This window comes from Stenella coeruleoalba, assembly GCF_951394435.1.
Source record: "Stenella coeruleoalba genome assembly, chromosome: 19".
Taxonomy (NCBI): Eukaryota; Metazoa; Chordata; class Mammalia; order Artiodactyla; family Delphinidae; genus Stenella; species Stenella coeruleoalba.
Window position 1 is genome coordinate 16,199,642 of NC_137165.1, and position 22,238 is coordinate 16,221,879.

A 22,238-nucleotide genomic window follows, 5' to 3' on the forward strand; every position below is an offset into this window, starting at 1 on the left:
TGCCCGCCCCGCAGGGCTCCCCACCCACCCGGCGTTGCGGCAGCTTCGGGGTCGGCACTCAGTCAGGCTCTCCCCCTCCAGGAAGCAGGGTCTCCTCGTTATGCTTGGGAACAGAGATCGAGGCTCCGCTACTCCCCAGGGCCGGGGGTGGGGTGGGGGGAGCTCTGATGCTGGATGGGGCGGAGAGCCTCGGGGGACGGGCCGCGCCACAAAGATTCGCTTCTCCGGAGTCAACAGCTCGGCCTTGGGGGCCACGTGTCGCCCAGGGGCCCGGGGCTCCAGCTTCCAGGTGCTAGGCAGCTGAAGCCTGGCAACCAGATCCGGGGAGCCCAGCTGGGCGAGGAGGCCGGGCTGGGAACTGGGCCAGAGGAACCTCGGCCCGGGCCTCAGGCTGCGCCCACATTCCTCTCTCCACCGCGGCCCTGCAGCCCAGATGGAGCCCAGCCCAGCCCTGGGGTGGCCGCCACCCCCAGCCCTCAAGAGACCACACTCTAGGCAGGCAGCTGATTTTTTATTGGCGCTATTTCCCAGTCATCTGGGAAACTAGTCTGGTCCAGCCAGCTACCCTTTCTCCCAACGTGCTTTGGGGGAATGGCATGGGGTGAAGGGCAACCTTCAGCAGGGATGTCCTTTGCGGTATACTGCAGCCCATGCACTCCCCCAGGGGAAGGGAGGCACTCAGATTGTGTAAACCCCTGCCTCAGGATATAGGAGTGGGGGCAGGTGGTAGCACTCCCGGGACCTCCCTGCCCCAGGCAATGCAGGGGCTAGGCCTCTGGAATGGCCAGAACAGGCAGGCCCCAGCTTGCCTTACTCCAAAGCACTGAGCTGTGCTCCCAGTAGACACCTGCGACTTATTTTCAAACTGGGCTGGGGGAAGGGGCAGCATCTAGGTGGAGCCACAGCTACCTCCAGCCTTTTTCTGCAGAGGCTCTGGAGACCTCCCTGCTTCCAAAAGTTACGTCTGGCCTCCAACTCTAGCCAGGCTGAACCCTGGGGACGTTGACTAAAGATAAGAAGGGGTGGGGAGGGGAAAGAGGGACGTTGGGGGAGTAGGGTGGGTTGAGTTTTACATATCCAGGGCCAAAGGCAGAGCAGGGGCTTTACTGGTTCTTATACCCCATTGATGATACAATCCAGGGGGCTGGTCATGCCTGAGGCACCTGCACTTTTCAAGAACATTTACAGGAGAAGCAATATCGGGGTCGTCCAGAGGTGTATCCAGGTGCCTCAAGGGGGGACTGGCTCATCTGTGACCGCTGGAGAGCACAAAAGAGAAATCCCTGCAGCCTCCCAGAGGGCGATGCCCCCAGCAAGCCTCAGCTACTTCCACTCTCACTCCCACACTGGGCCCTGGACTCTGGACCCTGCCAGGCCAGAAACAGAGGTTCAAACTAAACTGGACTTGAGGGTTGGAGGAGAAAGAACGCATTTGGACCCTGGGGAGGAGCGGAGGCAGCCCTTCAGGCACAAGAAGCACCTACCCTTGCCCACCCCAGGAGCTCACTTTTGCCCAGCAGCTTCTGCTTTCATTTATCTGGGGGCTGAAAATGCTTTTAATAATTTGGGCTGTGACCACTGGGGATGGGAATGTGGGCAGGGGCCAGCTGGGTTAACCCTTGTGTGGGTGAGGGTGAAGTTATAACTCACGGCGGATAGCCAGGAGAGTGTTTCCATGGCAACAGGACACAGAAGTCACTGTGTAGGGGTGTGTCTCATCCAGCTGCACTGGCCTAGGGAGTCCAGCATCCTCATCCCTCCTTCCCAGTCGACCTCGGGCCCCTTTGCCCCAAGAGTACACTTCACTTTCTGCCAAAGAGAATCCCAAGGAGAGAAATGAGAGAAAGACATACCTTAGCAAGCAGCTAACTTCCTAGATTGCCATACTGGCCCCAACATGGGGTTGCTGAGTTCAGTAGCCCTGAGCATAACCCCCCATTGCTCCTGGGTCTGCCCACACCCCTACCTGCCCCAATGGCCACAGTGAAGGCATCCCCACAGGCCACCATTGCTATCTTGATTCCCTGGAGGCCTTGGACTTGACAAGGTACCCGGCTGACCCGGCGAGCGATGGTACCCAGCTGCCCATGCTGATTGCTGCCGAATGTATAGCAGTCACCAGAGGCTGTAGGGGAGGAGAGAGGAAAGGAAGGAAAGGGTGCCTCAACAGAGGGCCCAAGGAAGCCAGGGGAGTCCACCTTTGGCCTCCTGTGCCCAGGTCCTACTTACCAGTTACAGCAGCTGAATGAGCAGTGCCCAGGTCCACGCTCAGCAGGGGCTCGCGGTCCAGGGGTGCAGAACCTAGTGGTGTGAAGCTCAGGGCCTCCTCCACTTGCTGGTGTGGGGCAGGCTCCTCCCCTAGGGAGAGATGGTCCAGGCCCAGCTTGTTGAACCTGAGGGCAGAGCCAAAAGCCAAGTCCAGCTGACACAGTTTATATAGACTGTCCTCCCCCCACGTATCTGGGCAGGAGCTGGTGCACCAGGGGACATATCTTACACAGAACACTCAAAACCCGCTCAGTTCTAATCCCAGGTGGGAGGTAGGCAATGACAGATGGAGCACTGGCAGCTAAGGGAGGTCGGGGAGGGCAGGCTAGTCATTGTAGTGCACCTAGTTCACGTACCTGTTGCTCCCACAGGCCAGGGCTTGGCCGGACACAGTGAGGATCATGGAGGAGTCAATGCCACATACAACCCGCTGGGCTTCCTGTCCTGGGGGCATGGGTACCTGCTGGGGGCAGCTGTGGGACTCTCTGTTGCCTAGTCCCAGCCGGCCTACAAGGAGAAACCGGCACTGGGCTAGTTTGAGCTTGTCTAGCTTAGTGATACTAGGATAAGGAGGACCCACAGGGCAGCATGAGTGAAGGCTGTTCCTGACTGAAATGCCCATCCTTGGCCCCTCCGTGGGTCAAAATTCTACTCCTTTAAGGCCCTGTTCAGGTGCCACTTCTCTCTTCTCCAGGTAGAGTCCCTTGCCATTCCTTGTGTTCCCACACCTCTGGACCTTGGGTGAGCCCTGATGCTGTCTGTCCTCTATCATGTTGGAGATGTGTCATCCTTCCCCCATCTAGACTGAGTCCTCCAGGAGGACGGGGACCCCTATCTAAGTCATCCCTAGTTTCAATGCCCAGCCTGATGCCTGACCCAGGGAGGGGCACAACATATATTTCTGGATGAATGAAATCTCTCTCATTACATCATGAGCACCCGAAGGAATCGACATCATGTTCATCTTGTCTCAGCACCCAGCACAAGGTGGGCACATATTGGGTGTGCAATAAAGGTTTGTCGAGTGAATAAATGAATCAGAGAGAAAAGGAGGAGGAGGAAACAGGCCATAGGGTAGAAGATGGCTATGAAGAGGAACAAATCATGGCTGGGGTGTTCCAGAGGCTAGAACAGAGTGAAATCTTACCACCATCTCCGCGGCCCCAGGCAAACAGTTCTCGCTCAGTGGACAAGGCCAGCACATGAGACGCCCCACAGGCCACCTGCACCATCTCATAGCCCAGCAGGGCCTCCACAATGGTGGGCTAGACAGAGAGGAAGCAAGGGCAGACTGGGCAAGGGGCCTGGACTAGCCACCTGGCCTCAGCATCCTCTGTAGGGATGAAGTTGGAGGCTGCAAATTCTCATGAGGTGGCTGTCTCTTTAACTCCCCCCCACACACATATTGCAACCACTGGGGAAGCCTGGTCTTTCTGTACTTCCCCAGATGCTGCCCAGAACAGGTGCAGCCTGGGAGGTACAGGGACCTGTGGCTGCTGGGGATTCCCCTGCCTCCAAGCTGGGTGTCAGCTCTCAAATGTGGGCTGCTTGCCATCTCCCCACTTCCTCCTCCCCAGTATACACTCAAAACCCACCTGGCTGATGTCATTGAGGCTGCCATGGCCTAGGCACCCATTGCTGCCACTGCCAAAGGTCATGATGATGCCTCGGTCTGGGGAGGGGAGTAGTGAGGAAAGGGAAAGGAAAGAGGTTAGGCTGTTTTTCCAGACAGACCAGTGCAACCTTGGATCGGAGGAGCAAGAAAAAGTTAGTTGGAGGCTAGGGCTGGAAGAATTGGGTGGGGGGAGAAAAGGACTGGGGTCTTTCTTCCCAAGTGTGTGACTTTGGACAAGTGACAGCCTCTGAGCCTTAGTTTCTAGATCTGTCAAATGGAGATGATATAACTGCCTTGTCAGGCCTGCTGTGAAGGTAAAGGAGATCGGGTAAGTAAAGCACTCCCTGGAAGATAAAAGCATTATTAAGTGAGCAGTTAGCAAATGAAAGGCAAGGAAGGAAATTGCTCTGGGGGGGTCTTCTTATAGCTGAGCCCCCACAGGCTAGTCCCCTGACCAACTCACCAGTCAGGCAGGCCGTGAAGAGGTCCCCACAGGCCACATGCTTGATAGTCACACCCGACTGGCCCTCCAGGAAACGGGAGATGAACTGGGGCTGCTGCTGCTCCACCGCCCCAGGGAGGAGGGGGTCCCCTCCAGCGCCTAGGGGCGGGGCCTGCAAGGGGACAGGGGAGGGCGTGGGTGGCGCCTGAGTGCTCTGCTCCTGAGCCACGCCCCCCTCCATTCAGGGCCCCACCCCACCCCCACCCCCGCCTGCTCACCTCCCAAAGTATGAGGCGCCCAGAGCGCGTGACGCCAGCCTTCTGCGTGCGCCCCGCTGCCACCTGGACCACCTCTGTGTTGAGCATTGGCAGCCGCAGCGGCACACTGAGCCCGCCACCCCACACGTACACCGATGACAGGGGCGGCGGAATGGCCGGCCGGGCAGGTCCCCGGGGAACACCTGCGGGGACAACTCATCAGGCCTATTAAATTGGTGGGATGGACTTCCCTGATGGTCCAGTGGATAAGACTCCACGCTCCCAATGCAGGGGGGCCGGGTTCAATCCCTGGTCAGGGAACTAGATCCTGCAAGCATGCCGCAACTAAAAATCCCCACGTGCTGCAACAAAGATCCCCACATGCCGCAACTAAGACCCCGCACAGCCTAAATTAATTAATTAATTAATTTAAAAAAATAAATTGGTGAGAATGCCATGGTGTCCGTCGGAACCCCTGCGGTCGCCCCGACTTACCTCTGCAACGGCCACTGGTGGTCCTGCCCCCTGTGCTGCCGGGTGCCATGGGTGGCCCGGTGGCCAGGGGCTTCTCTGCCCTGCAGGACAGATGGGGGCCTCAGGACAAGGACCCTCCCTGGCATCCCCACACCCAGAAATGGTGGACTTGCCGAGAATGCCCCTCTCTGCCCCAGGCCTACTGTGCTCCCACGGGGTGCCCCACTGCTGCCCAGGGCCCCCTCCCTGCACCGGCCTCCGCATGCGGACGCTGCCCAGGTCAGTGTGGAGGTTGAGGAGCGCCCGGATGCAGAGGGGCTGCGCCATGATGTGGCTGAGCGGTGGCCGCTGTGCAGGCTCCAGGCTGAGAAGACTCAGAACCAGCTGGCGCAGCTCAGGGCTGTACCGGTCAGAGATGGGCGCAAAGGTGCCGCTCATGATCTTCAGCACCAGCGCTGGCAGGTTCTGTGAAGGCACCACGTGTGGGGTTGGCCAGAACCTCAGGCCAGGCTCTTAAACTGCAGCACCCCCAGCTCCAGCCCCAGCCCCTAGCCTGGTGGGGTGGCCACAGCCCTGCACTCAGAAGCCATCCGTCTGGTGAGGGGACTCTCAGGATGATAGGGGAGCCAAAAACTCTGCTTTTAAGAACCTCTGAGAGGGGAGCTGCAGCCATGTCAGCTGGCTGCATGTTGGGAAAACTCACGTCTTGCCCTTAGGAGGGTCCCTAACCTGATGGGAGAGCCCTACCCTCAGTTTAATGGGGGTCCCAAGCCCTACCTTAAGGAACCCATAGTCTTAGGGAAGCCACAGCCCTGGCCTGGGGTAATCCACCAGTCTGATGAGAGAGACATAAGCGAGCCACAAGAGAAGAAACACAGAAGTGGTTGGAGCCAAGGACTTCAGGAGATAGAGGTAGGGATCTCAGTTGTCCCCCCGGGGGGACTTACTCACCGCAGCCTCAAAGGCCCTCTTGAGGCTGGCCAGCTCATATAGGACACAGCCCAGGGCCCAGATGTCACTCTTCTGGTTGTAGGGTTTGCCCTCACACAGTTCAGGGGAAATGTAGCATGGAGTACCCACCACCTGCAGGAGGGAAGCTGATATTACAGCCCCGGGGTGGGAGGACCAAGGCTCTGCCCAAAAGCCCACTTAGAGACAGCTTCTCCCCAAAGTAGGCAAAAGTGCTTCCTCCTGCAGGACCATGCAGCCAGGGACTAAGGGGCCAAGGTCTTGGGGGGGTGGGGCTGGGGACAGGGATGCAAAGTAGACCTTGGCCCTCAAAAGCTCCAGCACCCTTGAGGTCCCCTCCATGCCCAGGCACCGTGTAGGCCTTGCTCTTGCTGCTAAGGATTTTGGAGATGCCGAAGTCACCAATCTTGACGACCATGCGGTGTTTGTCTAGAAGGATGTTTTGGGTCTTGAGGTCCCGGTGCAGGATGAGGTGGGTGTGCACGTGATGCAGCGCCAGCAGGATCTGCACAAAGAAGTGCAGGATGGTCTCCTCCTCCAGCAGGGAATTACAGCGCTTCTGGATGAACTCAGCCAGGGTGCCACCTGCAGTCGCAAGGAACTAGTCAAGATCCAGGCCGCTCCATGCTTGAGATTTTCCTTTTATGAAACTAAAGACCCAGACAGGGCAAGGGCCTGCCAGTGTCACACAACTGGGGTCAGAACCCTATACCTCTGACCCTCAGCCAAGCCCATTCCGAGGAGGGAAGCTGGCTGATCTGTGCCTGCCTGTCCCAGAGGTGAGCGGCCCTTGGAGCCAGGCCAGTGCAAGGAGGCTGGCCCACCTGGTGCATATTCCATGGCGATCATGAGAGCCTTGTCCTCCAGGAAGTTCTCGTAGTACTCAATGACATTGGGGTGGTTGAGCAGCTTGAGGACCTGGCACTCATTCTGGGCTGCCTGTCTCTCTTCCTTGGTCATCTGCTCCACTGGGATCTGCTTGATGATCACCAGCTTCTGGTCAGCCTTGCGAAGGCACAGGTGAACAATCCTGAGGACGTGGAGTACAGGAGTGGGTACCGGCTGAGCTTCCAGCCACATATCAGGCAGGGCAGACCTGGTGACTGGGTGTTCCTTAGGACAAGGGAATTGGCACCTAGACTAAGAAGTCATCTAAGTTGGTGCGCAGAACACTGAGTTTAGGAATAGGGAGAACCGACCACAAGCTGTCTGAGACCTTGGGCAAGTCGTTTAACTTATCTGGGACTCAGTTTCACCACAGGCACAATGACTGTGCCTAATAATAGTCTTGGTCTCTGTAAGTCTGCACAGACTCTGGAGTTAACTGCCTGGTTCAAATCCTGGCTCCTCCTCTTACTAGTTATCTGGTCTTAAATTATGTGACATCAGGATCTGGAAAGTAGGATCGATCTCACAAGGTTGTTGAGAGGATCAAATGAGAAAATGCATGTACTGCACTTAGCACAGCGCCTGGCACATCAAAAATACTCAGTGAGTAGGAGCCATTCATTTTATTATTTTCTGCCAATTTTGTAGTCAGTGTTCATAAAAGCAGGGTTTTGTTCTTTCTCCTTCACCACTATAGCCCCACTGCATAGCCTAGTGCATACCCCAGCACTTAGTAGGAGCTCAATAAGTATCTGTTGAATGATGGACTATCTAAGTATCAACTGTATATCTCCAGCTCAGACCTCTCCTCTGAGCCTCAGACTTACATATTCAACTACTTGCTTTGCACCTCTACCTGAATGGCTGGCAAGCATCCTGAATTTTAACAAATACAAAACTCTTGATTCCTGCCCTTGAAACCTTTCCTTCCTCAGTTTCTTCCATCTCAGTAAATGACACCACCATCCCCCAGTTATTAAAGTCCCTAAGTTAGTAAAGTCAGACACCTGAAAATCATGCCAGAATCTTTCCCCTATCTCACGCTAACATCAGTAAATCTTGTTTCTACTACCTCCAGAATAGTGGGAACCCACCCATTTCTCTGTGTCTTCTGCTATAACCCTTGGCCAAATTATCATTTCTTGCCTAAAATACTGCACTAGACTTCAAATGGTTCCTTTCACTCTTGTCACCCTCAAATCTAAATTCTACACAGCAGCCAGAGTGACATTTTAAAAATGCAAATCATATCAAGACCATTCCTTTGCTTAAACCTCATTTCCTTTCCACTGCAAATAAATTCAATTCCTTTACCTCAGCCTACAAGGCCGTAATTTGGTTCCCGCCCTCTGTGACAATCACATTTTATTCCATTCTTTACCTTGCCCACTACGTTCCAACTACATTAGTCTTTTTCTCAGTTCTTTGAATACTCTGAATTCTTTCCCACGTGAGGACCTTAGCATAAACTGTTTCCTCCGCCTGAGAAGCTCTGCCTTTTTCAGACTACATACTGGTCCTCATTCCTCAAGTCTTGGTTTGAAACTTCACTTGCCAGAGAAATTTTCCCTGATCATCCCAAATGAATAATCTCTGGTGTTGTACTCTATTCTCGCCGTTTGTTAATCACTGCTTTAACAATGTCCTGTTTATTGTATAATTTTCCGATAGTCTGTAAGCTCCGAGGCAGAAAGGAGCACGCCTGTTGGTCTTAACTGTATACCCAGTATCGAATGCCTGACGTGTATAGTTGCTGCTCAACATTTGTTGAATGAATGAGTCAGGATCAAAGAACAAACTCTGAGGGGGGCCGCAAAGGCTGGCCGGGGGCGTGACCTCCTTGGAGGCGGAGTTTCCCAACCAAGACTAGGACAGGAAGCCTGCGGAGGGCTTCCCGGATTAGGCGCTCACGCATCGGGGCGGGGCTAAACGGGTAGCGATTTTGCTGTCGGAGTTGGGGCTTATTTTCCCTCTTCCCGAGCAATTGCCTCCCCCAGAGCCCTGGCTCACCCGAAGGCACCTCTGCCCACCACTCGGATCCGCTCGTACTTCTCCATCTCATTTCTCAGAGTCACATTTCCGGAACCCCAAAACTCAGACACAGCGCGTGCGCGGGCCCGCCCCCTCTAGGACCACGCCCCCTGCACTGCAAGATAATGGAGGGGCGGAGCTAGTGGAGCTAGGTGTTGGTTCAGCCTCTCATTTGTCTCCGCTAATTTGCACCGTCCCTGCAGCCCGGATCCGCAGTCGCCCTCCCAGTGTGCAAGGAATGGGGCGATATGCCATTTCTTGGCATGCCCCGCAAAAGCCAGCACCTTACCAGCTACTTCCTACACACGTGGCCGCATCCGGCCCTCGCAAAGCTTCCTTAGACCGCAGGGGTTCCCCGCGCAGGCCGAGTGAGGGTGGGAAGAAAGGACCGATCTCTCTCTGCCCCACTCTTTGCCCACTAGTGACGGTGTTTCCGAGGGAGAGGGCAGATTCTCACTGGCACGCAAACGATAAACACTACCAAAGCTGAACCGAGTCGGCGCTCTCGGTCTGTGGGGCAGGGTGCCGGATTAGTTTCGTGTTTGCCTAGGGAGGGACCGGGGAAACCCCGACCTGTGCAAGTTGATTCACCTAGGGAGGACGTGACGCGGTCTCCAGGCTGTCCCGACTAGTGAGCTAGTGAGCACTGCGCTCGTCAACACCCTCAACTCCCCAACGCACACATACAACGCTGCCGCTGCCGCAGAGTAATCTGCCTTCAGTTCTCAACTAGAGAGAACTTCCTTGGGGGAAGATGGGAGGGAAGTGGATTACTACCTGAAAGCTTCGGGGAGAAGGGGAAAGACCCTTGTTCGGCTGATATGGGTTCAAGGCTTCTGCCCAGAGGAAGGGGGTCGGTTAGTACAATCGTCCAAGATCTTGACCAGAAGTGAGTTTAATTCCAGGTCGCTCCCTGGCGCCTCCTGCACTTCACGAGCTCCATAAATGCTCAGTTTAGGGAGCAGGAAGGATGGTGATTAGTTAAGGGATAGCATCCCTATTTCTGAGTGGGCGAGGAAAGTGAGGAAAGGGGTGTTTATCTTCAGCTCCCACCCTGCCCCTTGAAAGGGTGCCCAAACCTACCCACATGGAATGACCACTGGAAGGGCCCCTCATGAGGGCCCCTCAGTCTGGCTCAGGCCGCTGTGGCTGTCGGACAAAGCTGCCCTGTGAGCAAAGGGGAGCACAGAGTGGAAGGCCGCTCAGCCGGGACACTCCGTGCTCTCACCTAGAAACCGATTGGGCCTTGGTTGACCAAGAAGCCCCAGAGGGGTTAATGTGTAACCTTGGAGCCATCAGGGGAGGCAGAACAAACACCCAAACCGCTTTGCGCCTCGGGTTTCGGGCTTTTCCTCCCTCTCGCAGCACCTCCACCACCTCTCCCCCGCCCCCGCCCCCGCCCCCGCCCCAACTACTCCTTTCTCCTTTACCCCTGTCCCCGCCTCTCCGCCGCCCTTCAGTTTGCCTGGTTCCTTCGCGGGCGGGAGGGGATCCCGCGCCACGGTGAGGACAGGCTGACACCTAGTGGTCGCGAGGTGCAATTGCTCCACGCCACTGGCCTGCGGAATGAGAGTCACCCCAGCGGCCTGGGCAAATCGGCCGTCTTCCCCGCCCTAGCCTCCAGGGAGCAGGGAGAAGAGAGCTAGGACTGTCTGAGGGAGGACTATGACTGCCGCGCGGCCCCAGGAACCCAAGAGCCGGACGGGAAATGGGTGATGAGTTAGTTAGTCGAGTTTCTAGGCACCGACTCGGTGCGGGACGAGGTAGAGGCAGGTAAACGTGTTCGTCTTGGGCTCGAAGAAGCTAGTGATCCAGTGGAACAAGGTCCGGGCGGAGATCACAGTCCGAAGCGGGGCACCGGCTGGTCCCCAGAACCAGGGATTAAGGACGTGGGTTGTGACGGGCCTCGCTTAGTTCTGCTCACAAAGGAGTTGAGGGCGGGCAGAGAGAGTTCTCTCAGTACCCGCCCAGGCAGGGGAGCCGGGACCCCTGGGGAAAGTTGGGCATGCGGGTTAACTAGGCCAAGCGAGCGAAGTGGGACTCCGTCGGCAGTCGGGAGCTGCCAGCGAGGGGTGGCTCGAAGGCGGCGCCCCGGGGACAGCCCATTTTGCCCGGAGTCCGCGGGAGCCTGGAGGCGCCAGGGGGGGCCCCGGGAAATGGGGCCCGCGCCCGCCGCGCTGCAGAGGCGCCGGAGGGGCGGGGATAGGCGGGCGGGGCGGGACGGGGGCGGGGGCAGAGGCCGGCTGGGAGGGAACTGGAGGAGCGAAGGGGCCTAGAGGTCTTCGCCGAAACCGTGTGTGTGAGGCCGGCGGCCGGCAGGAGAGGCGTCCGGGGTGGACTGGCCCGAGAGGGAGCCCCTTTCCCGAACGGCCGGAGGAGGCCACCTAGAGGGCGCACAGAGGCAGGGAGGGCCAGCATGCCCCCAATGCTCTTCCCCGCCCTGCCGCTGCTCCTGGGCGCCACGCTGACCTTCCGGGCGCTCCGGCACGCGCTCTGTCGCCTGCCTCTGCCTGCGCACGTGCGCGCCGACCCCCTGCGCACCTGGCGCTGGCACAACCTTCTCGTCTCCTTCGCCCATTCCATTGTGTCAGGGATCTGGGCGCTGCTGTGGTGAGTGAAGGACTGGGGGAGTGAAGGTGGCTAGGGGACCCCGCATTACTCTTTCCATCACTCACCGGCGGGCTAAGGCCCAGGCAGTCTCACCCGATTCCCGGTTTAAAATGCTGTCCAATCAGGAGCGGCAGCAGCGCCGGGGGGCGGGGGGGCGGGGCTCTCACCTGGGAAACAGGAGACACCTGGGTTTCAGCCGAGCCCCTCCTGGCTCCCCCGTCAGCCAATAGTGCCAGCCCAGACCCTCCGGGGACCGGCAAGGGTAATGGCGGGGGGAGTCGTGGGTCCCTGGGGATACTGAGATGAGCGCCTGCCTTCTCCCTTCCCTTCCAGTATATGGCAGACCCCTGAGATGCTGGTGGACGTTGAGAGCGCATGGTCGCTTTCTGGCTATCTGCTTGTTTGCTTTTCCGCAGGTAGGTCTTGCCCAGGAAGCATTAAAAAGGGGGGACAGGGGTAAGCTTCTTGTTCAGTACCATTTATGACCTCTTCCCCCAACCCTCCGCTAGGGTACTTCATCCACGACACACTGGATATTGTGGTTAGCCAACAGGCACGAGCTTCTTGGGAATACCTCGTCCACCACGTCATGGTGAGAAGCAGGGGATGTGGTATAGGCCTGGTGCTAGCAACCTAGTCTCAGCTGTCTTTCTGAACCTGGGAGGTAAAGACCATCTTTTCTTAACTCCATCCCCACCCTGTGTCCCACATCTCATGCTAGAATGCTGAGGGCTGGCAGTCTCTGGGCCCTTGCTTCACTATTTGAGGCCAGCAATCATGGCCTCACCTTCTTAAGACTGGAAACTCCACCCAGAATCTGTGGGGAGGGATCAAAATTTAATCTTGACTCCACTGTAAACTATATTTCAGAAAGCAAATAAGGGAAGATTTCCTACCCCTCAATCTGGTAGCCTTGTTATTCCCACCAACTTCCAGGAAAGCCTTGACATCTGGGTTCCCTAAGCCATTCTCTCCCTTGCCTTGTAGGCTATGGGTGCCTTCTTTTCAGGCATCTTTTGGAGCAGATTTGTTGGTGGGGGCGTCCTAACACTGCTGGTGGAGGTCAGCAACATCTTTCTCACAATACGCATGATGATGAAGATCAATAATGCCCAGGACCTCCTCCTCTATCGAGTCAACAAATACATCAACTTGTTTATGTACTTTCTTTTCCGACTGGCCCCTCAGGCGTACCTCACCCATTTCTTCCTGGGTTACGCCGGCCAGAGGAACCTGGGAACCTTTCTGCTGGGCATCCTGCTTATGCTGGACGTCATGATCCTCATCTACTTTTCCCGCCTCCTCCGCTCTGACTTCTGCCCCCAAGGTGTCCCCAGCCGGCAACACAAAGACAAGTTCTTGATTGAGTGAAAAACGCAGTTAGGGACTTGTGGTAAGGACAGCAAACACAGCCAAGAACACCCTCACACGGACTGAGAAGAGACTTATTAGCCCCTTGCCTGAGGTGTCCTCTGGGGCCAGCCACTCCACCTTTCAAGCCTGCACCCACTATTGAAAACACTAATGAAAGCACTCTTCTGAAGTCCTTGTCCTTCCTTGGGCAAGGGGTGAGGGAAGCAGACAGACCGGTTGGACATGGTAGATGGGTATGGGGACAAGGTGCTACTGGAAAGCCAGCCAACCCACACTGCCCTGAAATGGATGCTAATGAAAACTCTGGATACTGGTTTCATACAAAGCCTCTTCCAGAGATGAAGGAAGGGGTTCTTGCAAAGCTTCTTGCTTGGTCTCTTACCTCATGATGGAGGCCAAGTTGTAGTTGTCCTAAGATGTGTCTGGGTCACAAATATCTGTTACAGGTATGGTGAGGTGATAGGGCTGAGTGTTCCAACAGGTTAAGTAGACCAAGAGTCTTGCCCAAGCCCTGTTACTTAGGTGTGTATATACCATAGTATGGCCTCCCACCCAGAAATCAACAGAAAGAAAAGAAGCATACATCTAGTGAAAACTTTTATATTTAGAATTAGTCAGCTGGACTCAGTTTAGATGATCCCAATCTGAAAAACAAAAGGGAGCTTTGTTACTGGGAGTTGAAATGTGAATATTAAGCGGGAAATGTCAAAGTTAAAAAGCAAATTGAGGGCACATGGTGAGGGGTAGGGCCTATTAAAGACGGGGCTCAGTCAGTTGAAACTAATCACCGAAGTCAAAGTTTGGTAACTAACAGACACATCATTTGCACCCAGGAAGCGGGGGTGTTAAGGAGTTTGTAGCAAAGGAAGCTTACTTTGTTGGCAACATCCAAAGCGTCATAGTCAGGAGCCAGTCGAACATATGCCTTCTTCTCTCCATCAGGCCTAGGGTGGAGAAGGAAGCCTTAGTCCCTACTGCCCTCACTGCCCCCATATGCCCTTCCTTCCTCCCCAGTCTTCTGGCATATCAGTGGTTCCTTTGTTCATGTCACTCCCCCGCCCCAAATAGTGATTTTTCCATCATTTGCGCAGAGGGGGTCAGGGAAGCCACTAAGCCACAAATGAAGCCAATTCCATTTTATGGGAAACACCACAGGCATCCTGACATTAACTGTACCTTACTCTAGGGTCTGCTTCTGTCTAGAGATAGGGATCAAGAAAATGAGCATCAACCCCTTAAGTCCTAGAGGAAGGACAGCTGATGTTTCCTCAGAAGTCCACACTCCATACAAGGGGCTGCAATTACAGCAGGGGCTGCTCACTGGGAAGTCTACTTCTGATCCCAAAAGCAGCATCAAGGAATTTCATGCCATTCTGGTTTCCTGGCTTCTGACAAGAGGCCCAGAGGCCCCGGGTTCCTCCCCATCCCACAGGACTCCACTCACCTGATCAGGGTGTTGACCTTAGCCACGTCAATGTCATAGAGCTTCTTCACAGCCTGTTTAATCTGGTGCTTGTTGGCCTTGACATCCACAATGAACACCAGTGTGTTGTTGTCTTCTATTTTCTTCATGGCTGACTCGGTGGTGAGGGGGAACTTGATGATGGCATAGTGGTCAAGCCTGGGAGAGGCAAAATGGGGTCAGCTGGCTTGGGCCCAGTACAATAAAGAATGCGCCCTCTTTTTGAGCCCAGGTGCATCAGACAACGAGGTAGCAATCATTTGTGTCAGACTTTGGTCGCTGAACAGTGTCATCACGTGCACCCTGAAACTTAGGGACCTGGAGCCTCAGCTTGGGGACATCTCAAGGGCTTTCACGTTAAGTGATTAAACAATCATTTTTGAGTTCCAACTTTATTCATTCTTTTACCTGACCTCAACATTTCTGAAGAGCACATTTCTAGAAGAAATTTGAGACTTAAGAGGTTAGACAACTTAACCCAAGAGCACAAAGTTAAGACTATGGGATCTAGAAACTCAGGCTAGGGTTCCAAGAATGTTGGTGCTTCACTATGAGGCTGAATTGACTGTTTTGCCCCCTTTGGTTGCTGAAAACTGGCTTACAAGCCATCAATTCTTGAAAGTAACTTTTTATTTACAGCTCAGGTTAGTTACAGTGGCCATCTAACACAATTTTCCCCCTGAAATTTAGAGAAGCAAGGCTCTATTTGCCTGGGTACACCATCCTCTTTTGAAGAGAGATCAGATCTCAATCTCTCATCACACTAAATTCTAGGTCCAAATGGCAGTAAAAAGTCTGTCAAATCCATTTCTCCGTGGACACAATCCACTCTCCTGCCTTTTTCTTAGGAAGCAGTGGGAAGACCCACTGGTGATAACCACTACCATGGCTCTACTCTAAACTGTGCTCCCTAAGGTCGGTCATTACCACTAGTGACACCGGAACACTCAAGTACCCTAACCTTTTCCACTCACTCCAACCATTCCTTGAGTGTAAACATTTGGGAAAGTGAATGAAAAGAAGTTGCCATACACTGCTGCAGGTCTTCACTGTCCAATACAGATAAATGAATCTCATCAATCTGGAATCATCCCACATCCTCACCTTACAGGACTATTCCCCACAGCAAAGATTTAAAAAAAGTGCAATGAGGAGCAACCTAAACCTGGAACCCCCAAACAAAGAACTTCTAAGTCCCACTTTATACTCACAAGAAGGTAGACTACATATGAAATGATGATTAACCTAACAATTCGCTAATCTTGACAGTGACTCTGGGTTGTTTTAAACAATTCCTGCTAATATGCTAAACACACCTCCTTTCGTTTTTAAAGAGGGCATTATTCTCTTCATACTTCCTTTAGAGAAGCACACTAAGTACCAACGTGGTTTTGAGAAGCCATGCTCTAGGTTTGGTAAATTTCCAAATTACCAATGGAGGATACCCAAACATCTTTTCATGGGTACGGGGCAGTACTGACTTGTTTCTCCTAGGGGCGCTCTTCCGAGGATATTTGGGCTGCCTCCTGAGCCGCAGTGTTTTGGGCCGTCGGAAGGTGGGTGACGTCCGGATCTTCTTTTTTTTGTGGCTGTGTACGCCTTTCAACACTGCTTTCTTGGCCTTCAAAGCTTTTGCTTTGGCTTCGGCTTTGGGAGGGGCAGGGACTGAGAGAAGGAAAGAAGGAAAGAAAAATCCCGAGGGTGCGAGATTCAGAAATCAATCACTTCCGGCCTCAAGACCCATAGTGGGCGCCCCAGGCCACACGTGCATCAGTGGTTCCTTTGAAGACATCACAAGTCTCAGGAATTTAAAATTTTTCCATCATATGCACGTTTCTAGGGGGAACTTGGGATACGATGAGAAAGAAACTAGCAATGACCGAAAGCTTGACACTTGATAAAAATGTGAACTAGTAGTTTTATGTATACCGTCGCCCAGCCATTGGCGGAGAGTATATAGCCCCATTTAACATGGGGATAAAAGAGAAGTTGAGGGTACCGATTCCTTACATGTCTAGAGACATGGAGCTCCCCAGAGCCGACTGTCTGGCTGTCCCCCGCAGGTGGTACCGGCCGGGCTTGCCTCCCCAACACCCTTCACTGAAGCCCAGACCGTGCGGCTGGGCCCACGCGCTCCTCAGCGTTGCCAAAACTCGAGGAGCTGTCCCACAGCACACACCGCAAGGCCTGGCCCAGCCATCATCCTCCCAGTCCATTCACTCTGCGGGGACCCCAGGCCAGCCAGCTGTGTATCCCCAGCCCCAGCACACACCTTCCTTCTTCGCTTTCGGCGCCATCTTCGTGAAAAGGGTTTCCGAGACTTGTTCCCACGGGCTTATAGAGTCAAGTCTCACAGAAGACTCGCGATACTTTTTAGTTAAATCTGATTGGATACTCTGCAGCGCGACGCCCGCCGGGAATGGTAGTTAGATTTTATTTCCTCGCGAGAGGGATTAAACTAGCACCACCCCTCCGTTTGTTAGACCCTAAAGCTTCATGGGGGTTGTAGTGTTTTGGAGACGCGTGTTTATTTTATGTGGCGGGTGGATGGTGTAGCCTGCGGCTGCACGGGACTGAGCGCTTCACATCCTGAGCAACTTTAGGGAGGAGGATTACAGGATTGCAGTTACACTGCAAACTGGAATTAATATACTGTAGTTAGATTGACTCAGGTAGAGTGAAGCAAAATTCTATAACGTTAGAGCAGAATTTGCCCAGTCCAACTCCCTCAGACATCTGTGGAAATTGAGGTCGAGAGAGGGGACACGGCTTATTTTATAACACGGTGATTAGGTGGCGGAAAAAGTCGAGTCAGGCGGAGGGGAAGAGCAAAGTGTCAGAAGAGGTAGGAGGTGGCCACATTGCCCCTATGACAGATTTCATGCTGTCTTCCCGATAACACTCTTGAAGAGACTACCAATTATTCCAAATACCCAGAGATCAGATTTCTCCAGAATACGCTCGTTCTTCTTGGGAATAATTTCATTCACAGTCCCCTCCCTTTAAGCAGTCTTCTCTTCCTTGATCCAGTCATCTTTGTGTCCCCAAATTCAGTTCCCGACACAGAGCAAGGTTTAGTAAACGCTCGGGTTTTCTTCTTTGAACGACTGTGCTTATCCCATATCACATCTCCTTTCTGTCCTGCCCCTCCTCTCTTGGAATCACCTTTGAAGGTGAGATTTGTTGTGTGCTACCCCCTCTTCTAGCCTGCAGACTGCAAAAAGGAAAAGTCCTGGGGGAGTGGAGGTAGATTTCAATGGGGTCAGAGCGAAGAACGCCCATACCAAAGGAGAGTCCCCATGTCCCAGAGCGGTGACTTCTCCAAAGGGAGGAATTCTGGGTCCCCTAGCCCTCCTTTATCCTCCATCAAGGGAGGCAGCTTGGTCTTCGGCGCCCCAGGCCCCCAATCTAACACGGCAGCCTTGGAGGAAAACGCACCAGATTTCGGACCTCTCTCTCCTTGGTGGTACCTCGTTCCGACCCTGGCACCCCCTCTACGCTCCCCACCACCACCTCCCAGGGCAGAAGGGCGAGTGGGGGCAGACCCTATGAGTCACGTCCTGGGCCTGGAGTTGAGGAGGGAAGCGCCGCCTCTCCTAGGGCCCCTTCTCTCCCCCTTTCCCCTCCCGCTGGTTCCTGGCGCAGCCAGATGCTGCGCAGCGATCACCGATTCCCCATCACCAATTCGACTGGGTAAGGGTCCCCATGGAGGCTCCGCCCGGCACAGGAGGTGCCCGGGAGAGAGACCTGGGGGATCCCGATCTGGGCAGGTTCCAACCAGGGTGAGGGCGGGCCCGCAGCCGGGTGAGGCGTCTGCAGGGGGAGCCTGACCTGGGGCAGCGCTGGCGGGAGGAGGGGAGGGGGAGGCTGGGGCGGACTGCGAGGCCTGGAGCTGCCGGGAGAGGGGCGGGGGGCGGCCCTTTTCCAGGAATTTCCGGGGATCAAGTTACAGCGCTTGCGAAGGGAGAGCCGAGTGGGACGCGAGGCCCTGCAGCGCACTGGGCCCCTCGCCCCCTCCTCCAGCAGTCCACCGGCCGTGCTGTGCCGTCCCTGCCCACACTGACCCCGTGTGGCGGGGCCGCTCCGCGCCCCCGGGCTTCTCTGTTATGGTAGGGTCGCCTCAACCCCGAGTTGTCGTCGGGTCTTCACGGCCTCGAGTTATTGTAGGAACTATCCGGCCCCGGGTTATTGTAGGGTCAGCGCGGGCTCGGGTCCCCCCAGACGGGACTCCACGCCCCAACTTGGCGGCCGAGGGGTCTCCTCGCCCCCGAGTCGTCCTGGGGACGCCCCGGGCCCGGGTGATTGTGGGTTCGCCCCGGCCCCGGGTGATTGTCTCATCCCCGTGGCCCGCGGTGGTTGTAGCGTCCCCGAGGCCACGGGCTCCCGTAGGCTCCCCGTGGCCCCGAGTTATAGTCGGGACCCCTCGGTCGCGGGTGATTGTTGGGTCTCCACGGGCCCGGGTCGCTGGGGCGGATCAGGCCTCCGCGCCTTCTCAGGGCGCCCCGCAAGGCCGCAGGCAAGATGAACATTCTGGCGCCGGTGCGGAGGGACCGCGTCCTGACGGAGCTGCCCCAGGTAGGCGCCAGGGCCACGTCGGGCTTCTGGCTGCGGTGGGTGTGGGCGGGGAGTAGGCGGCACCAGACCAGTTACAGGCTTGGGCCCAGCCCTGCCGCCCAGCTAGGCCTGCTGCTTCTGGGTGGTCTCCTCCCCATCCCCCGCCGCGGGCTGCTTGGTTGCGGGAAGAGGGCCAGGAATGGGTGAGTCTCGTTCTCTTCCCTCCCTCTCAGTACCTGAGGAAGGAGGCCGCTTTGCACGTGCACAAAGACTTCCACCCCCGCGTCACCTGCGCCTGCCAGGAGCACCGGACAGGCACCGTGGGGTGAGTTAGAGACACCCGGAACGAAGAAAGGAAGTCCCAGGAAACCTGTAGTCAAAGCAAGGGTACAGAGCCAACATCTGGAGGCTCCGTTTCAGCTTTTACCAGCTATATGGTTATTCCCGCTTTTCATGCCCCTGTGTGCTCCTGTTTCTTCCAGCTAGGTTGAGGCGAGTCCTAAGAGATGGGGTGGGGTAGGAAGGTGGCAGTTTAATTCCTGACAGAGAGAAGGTGTCCAACATGAGGGCGTGGTCGCCAGCTCAGCTTCCCACACACCATCTATATGAGCTCCAGGGTAGGGAGCAGTCCTAGAGGGATGAGTCCTATTGTGGGTAAAAAAAGGTAACACTGTTAACAGTTGCCACCAGTAATTGAGCATTTACTGTGTGCCCAAGCAGTGTGTTGTATACTATTATTGTCTATTATTAAATGGAAAACACCACCACTTTTAAGATGTATCCTGATTTCAGAGATGTTAGAATGTATGTTTGTGTGTGTGTGTGTATGTCTCAGAATATAGGACATTTATCTCATTTTAACCTTCACAACAACCCAGTAAAATGTACGTTAAATCCCCACTTAACAAAGGTTGAAACTGAGGCTCAGAGAAGCTGAGAAACTTGTCCTAAGTCACACAGCTAGTAAGTGAGAGCTGGAATTCAAAATCATGTCTCTCTGATACTAAAACAAAAACACTCCTCCCCAGCATATCTGTCCAGGCCTGGTGTCTATGGTAACCTCAGCCTGGGTGCAGCTACCTTTGTGGACCTACTAGGGAGCATTGGGACTCCTCTGAGTGAAAGAGCTAGCGCTCACTTTTCCTGCCCACTCTTGTGTCCAGCAGATTTAAGATCTCCAAGGTCATTGTGGTGGGGGACCTGTCAGTGGGGAAGACTTGTCTCATTAATAGGTAAGAGGGTGCTGCAGCTGAGCTGGTCTGGGCTGGGCAGAGTGGGCCCAGGTCTAGCCAGGTGGGCTGGGCTCAGGACCAGAGCATCTGGTGCCCCCTCAGGTTCTGCAAAGACACCTTTGATAAGAACTACAAGGCCACCATCGGAGTGGACTTTGAGATGGAACGATTTGAGGTGTTGGGCGTCCCCTTCAGTCTGCAGCTGTGAGTTCTTCCTCCACTCCTTCCTGCCGTTCCTTCTCCCAGCACCTATCTCCCACCGCAGCCACCAGCACCACCCTGCCCCACACATACCTGTGTTCCCCCCTCTTTCCTCCCAGCTGGGACACCGCTGGACAGGAGAGGTTCAAATGCATTGCATCGACCTACTACCGAGGAGCTCAAGGTAAGGGCCACGGTTAAGTGAGGTAGGTGGGAGCACCTGGCCTCTAGTCTAGGGCTGGAGGGATTGTGGAAATGAACCAGTAGTGTCTTCCCCAACAATCTGCATGTTTCTTCCACTCTTCCAGCCATCATCATCGTTTTCAACCTGAATGATGTGGCCTCCCTGGAACATACCAAGTACGTGCGCATGCTGAACTATAATGGGGGCTCTGGGAAGAGAAGGTTCAGAAAAGAGAGGGGTCAGGAGCATGGAAGGGAAGGAGAAGAATGTATCCAGGACCAGAGAGAGGGTCCCTGGGCATATAAGTGTCAGCGGGGGGAGGCTGTCTAGCTCCCTCATCCCTTGCTGTCCACTGTCTATGGCAGGCAGTGGCTGGCTGATGCACTCAAGGAGAATGACCCTTCCAGTGTGCTTCTCTTCCTCGTGGGTTCCAAGAAGGACCTGAGTGTGAGTGTGCCAGTGGGGGGAGTTCCCACCTTGACAAGGGAAACCCCACCCCCAGCATCTGACTCTGGCTTTCCCTCAGACTCCTGCTCAGTATATGCTAATGGAGAAAGATGCACTCAAGGTGGCCCAAGAGATGAAGGCCGAGTACTGGGCAGTCTCATCTCTCACTGGTGAGTCAGAGGCGTCCCGCCTTCTGCTGTGGCATTCCTGCCTACCTTGCCTCTCACTCCTACACTCCAGCTGTGCTCATTGACCCCAGGCCTGAAACTGCTCCCTGTGTCAGGTGAAAATGTCCGGGAATTCTTCTTTCGTGTGACGGCACTGACCTTTGAGGCCAACGTGCTGGCTGAGCTGGAGAAATCGGGGTCCCGGCGTATTGGGGATGTTATCCGTGAGTGCCCGCCTGGATGAGGGTGGCAGAGGGCACAGGGACCCTCCAATCCCTGCTTCACATGTTTCTCACCCTTCTTCAGGCATCAACAGTGATGACAGCAACCTCTACCTAACTGCCAGCAAGAAGAAGCCCATGTGTTGCCCGTGACGGGTGAGGGTACTGTCCAGAGACTGCCCAGCCCTGGGGCAGTGTGCCACCTTTACTCCCCCAGAGCTCAACCCCTGGACATTTGCACTGACTGTTTTTCCAGACCAAAGAGCTGCCCTTGGTGGCAGTATCCCCAGAGGTGTAGCTGGGACCATGCTAGTCACTTTCTGCTCCCAGGCACCGTGCCAAAAACTGGATGCCCCTCTCCTCCAGGGTCCTCCAGGTTGCCCAGTGGTAGGGAGGTGGGTGGGCCCTGCTGCTCTTACTCAGCCTGCTGGGCCCTCTGGGTTTGAGGATGCTTGATGGTCCCAGCCTCACACTATGCCTTATGCATTAAAATATCTGTTATTAGCAGGTTAGGTGCTGGAGTCCTTTGTGGGGGATCAGGGATGTGGAATGGGCAGGGCTGTATGGTGATCCTGGGACTGGAGCCTTCTGGGATTCTGGCCATTCCTGGCCTCTGGGCAGGCCTCAGGCAGGCTAGGAGCTCAGGGACCACGTTTGGGGGATGCACCGAACCCTTACTGGATGACATCTGAATAATTTTTGAGATCTTTGAGAGCTCTTTTCCTTCGGTTCCTTCCCCCCAAATGTCTCCTGCTACTTTGTGCTTATACCCAAGTCCACCATTGGATAATATTTTTATTTTTTTTCACCTTCCTCCTGCCTGTCCTTTAAAAAATACTTCT

At 55.0% G+C, this 22,238-nt stretch overlaps 4 protein-coding genes across 11 annotated transcripts; 2 read left to right on the forward strand and 2 right to left on the reverse strand.

The window, feature by feature from the left end:
- Positions 1–504: 504 nt before the first annotated feature.
- NEK8 (NIMA related kinase 8) lies at positions 505–8,993 on the reverse strand. Of its 3 annotated transcripts, none has more exons than XM_079905703.1 (15): positions 8,924–8,993; positions 6,850–7,055; positions 6,378–6,610; positions 6,008–6,139; positions 5,313–5,521; positions 5,078–5,157; positions 4,604–4,785; positions 4,347–4,497; positions 3,864–3,940; positions 3,416–3,533; positions 2,625–2,712; positions 2,230–2,393; positions 1,967–2,125; positions 1,651–1,809; positions 505–1,259 (listed from the first exon to the last, which is right to left on the reverse strand). In XM_079905703.1, exons 1-15 carry the CDS (start codon positions 8,968–8,970, stop codon positions 1,231–1,233), a joined length of 2,034 nt encoding a protein of 677 aa, XP_079761829.1. In that variant the 5' UTR covers positions 8,971–8,993; the 3' UTR covers positions 505–1,230. The 3 variants fall into 3 exon arrangements, with proteins under 3 accessions (XP_079761829.1, XP_079761828.1, XP_079761830.1); XM_079905702.1 differs by having other exon boundaries at positions 2,625–2,775; XM_079905704.1 differs by having other exon boundaries at positions 2,625–2,775; positions 5,078–5,112; positions 5,283–5,521.
- A 2,030-nt stretch (positions 8,994–11,023) lies between these two features.
- Positions 11,024–12,943, forward strand: TLCD1 (TLC domain containing 1). Its single transcript, XM_079905372.1, has 4 exons — positions 11,024–11,554; positions 11,888–11,970; positions 12,064–12,146; positions 12,542–12,943. Exons 1-4 carry the CDS (start codon positions 11,361–11,363, stop codon positions 12,923–12,925), a joined length of 744 nt encoding a protein of 247 aa, XP_079761498.1. The 5' UTR covers positions 11,024–11,360; the 3' UTR covers positions 12,926–12,943.
- Positions 12,944–13,435: 492 nt separating this feature from the next.
- Positions 13,436–16,705, reverse strand: RPL23A (ribosomal protein L23a). Its single transcript, XM_079904623.1, has 5 exons — positions 16,663–16,705; positions 15,872–16,055; positions 14,373–14,549; positions 13,803–13,872; positions 13,436–13,572 (listed from the first exon to the last, which is right to left on the reverse strand). The coding sequence occupies exons 1-5, from the start codon at positions 16,685–16,687 to the stop codon at positions 13,558–13,560; spliced, it is 471 nt and encodes a 156-aa protein (XP_079760749.1). The 5' UTR covers positions 16,688–16,705; the 3' UTR covers positions 13,436–13,557.
- A 2,057-nt stretch (positions 16,706–18,762) lies between these two features.
- On the forward strand, positions 18,763–21,724 carry RAB34 (RAB34, member RAS oncogene family). 6 transcript variants are annotated; one of them, XM_079904724.1, is made up of 10 exons: positions 18,763–18,965; positions 19,178–19,269; positions 20,108–20,176; positions 20,279–20,380; positions 20,497–20,561; positions 20,686–20,737; positions 20,927–21,008; positions 21,088–21,178; positions 21,268–21,399; positions 21,482–21,724. In XM_079904724.1, the coding sequence occupies exons 1-10, from the start codon at positions 18,912–18,914 to the stop codon at positions 21,547–21,549; spliced, it is 807 nt and encodes a 268-aa protein (XP_079760850.1). In that variant the 5' UTR covers positions 18,763–18,911; the 3' UTR covers positions 21,550–21,724. The 6 variants fall into 6 exon arrangements, with proteins under 6 accessions (XP_079760850.1, XP_079760852.1, XP_079760851.1 ...); XM_079904726.1 differs by having other exon boundaries at positions 21,292–21,399; XM_079904725.1 differs by having other exon boundaries at positions 20,111–20,176.
- Positions 21,725–22,238: the final 514 nt, after the last annotated feature.

Bases quoted from the DNA above. Each gene is read 5' to 3' on its own strand.
- RAB34 (XM_079904724.1), top strand. From the start codon at position 18,912: ATGAACATTCTGGCGCCGGTGCGGAGGGACCGCGTCCTGACGGAGCTG. The intron at 19,270-20,107 runs GTGAGTTAGAGA...TCTTGTGTCCAG, and splicing joins CACCGGACAGGCACCGTGGG to CAGATTTAAGATCTCCAAGG. The intron at 20,738-20,926 runs GTACGTGCGCAT...TGTCTATGGCAG, and splicing joins GCCTCCCTGGAACATACCAA to GCAGTGGCTGGCTGATGCAC.
- NEK8 (XM_079905702.1), bottom strand. From the start codon at position 8,970: ATGGAGAAGTACGAGCGGATCCGAGTGGTGGGCAGAGGTGCCTTCGG. The intron at 6,140-6,377 runs GTGCCTGGGCAT...TCCCTCCTGCAG, and splicing joins GCAAGAGCAAGGCCTACACG to GTGGTGGGTACTCCATGCTA. The intron at 4,498-4,603 runs GTGAGCAGGCGG...GTCCCCTTGCAG, and splicing joins GGCGCCTCATACTTTGGGAG to GCCCCGCCCCTAGGCGCTGG.
- TLCD1 (XM_079905372.1), top strand. From the start codon at position 11,361: ATGCCCCCAATGCTCTTCCCCGCCCTGCCGCTGCTCCTGGGCGCCACG. The intron at 11,555-11,887 runs GTGAGTGAAGGA...CTTCCCTTCCAG, and splicing joins GGGATCTGGGCGCTGCTGTG to TATATGGCAGACCCCTGAGA. The intron at 11,971-12,063 runs GTAGGTCTTGCC...ACCCTCCGCTAG, and splicing joins GCTTGTTTGCTTTTCCGCAG to GGTACTTCATCCACGACACA.
- RPL23A (XM_079904623.1), bottom strand. From the start codon at position 16,687: ATGGCGCCGAAAGCGAAGAAGGAAG. The intron at 14,550-15,871 runs GTCAGTACTGCC...TGCCTCTCCCAG, and splicing joins AGCGCCCCTAGGAGAAACAA to GCTTGACCACTATGCCATCA. The intron at 13,873-14,372 runs GTGAGTGGAGTC...TCTCCACCCTAG, and splicing joins AAGGTCAACACCCTGATCAG to GCCTGATGGAGAGAAGAAGG.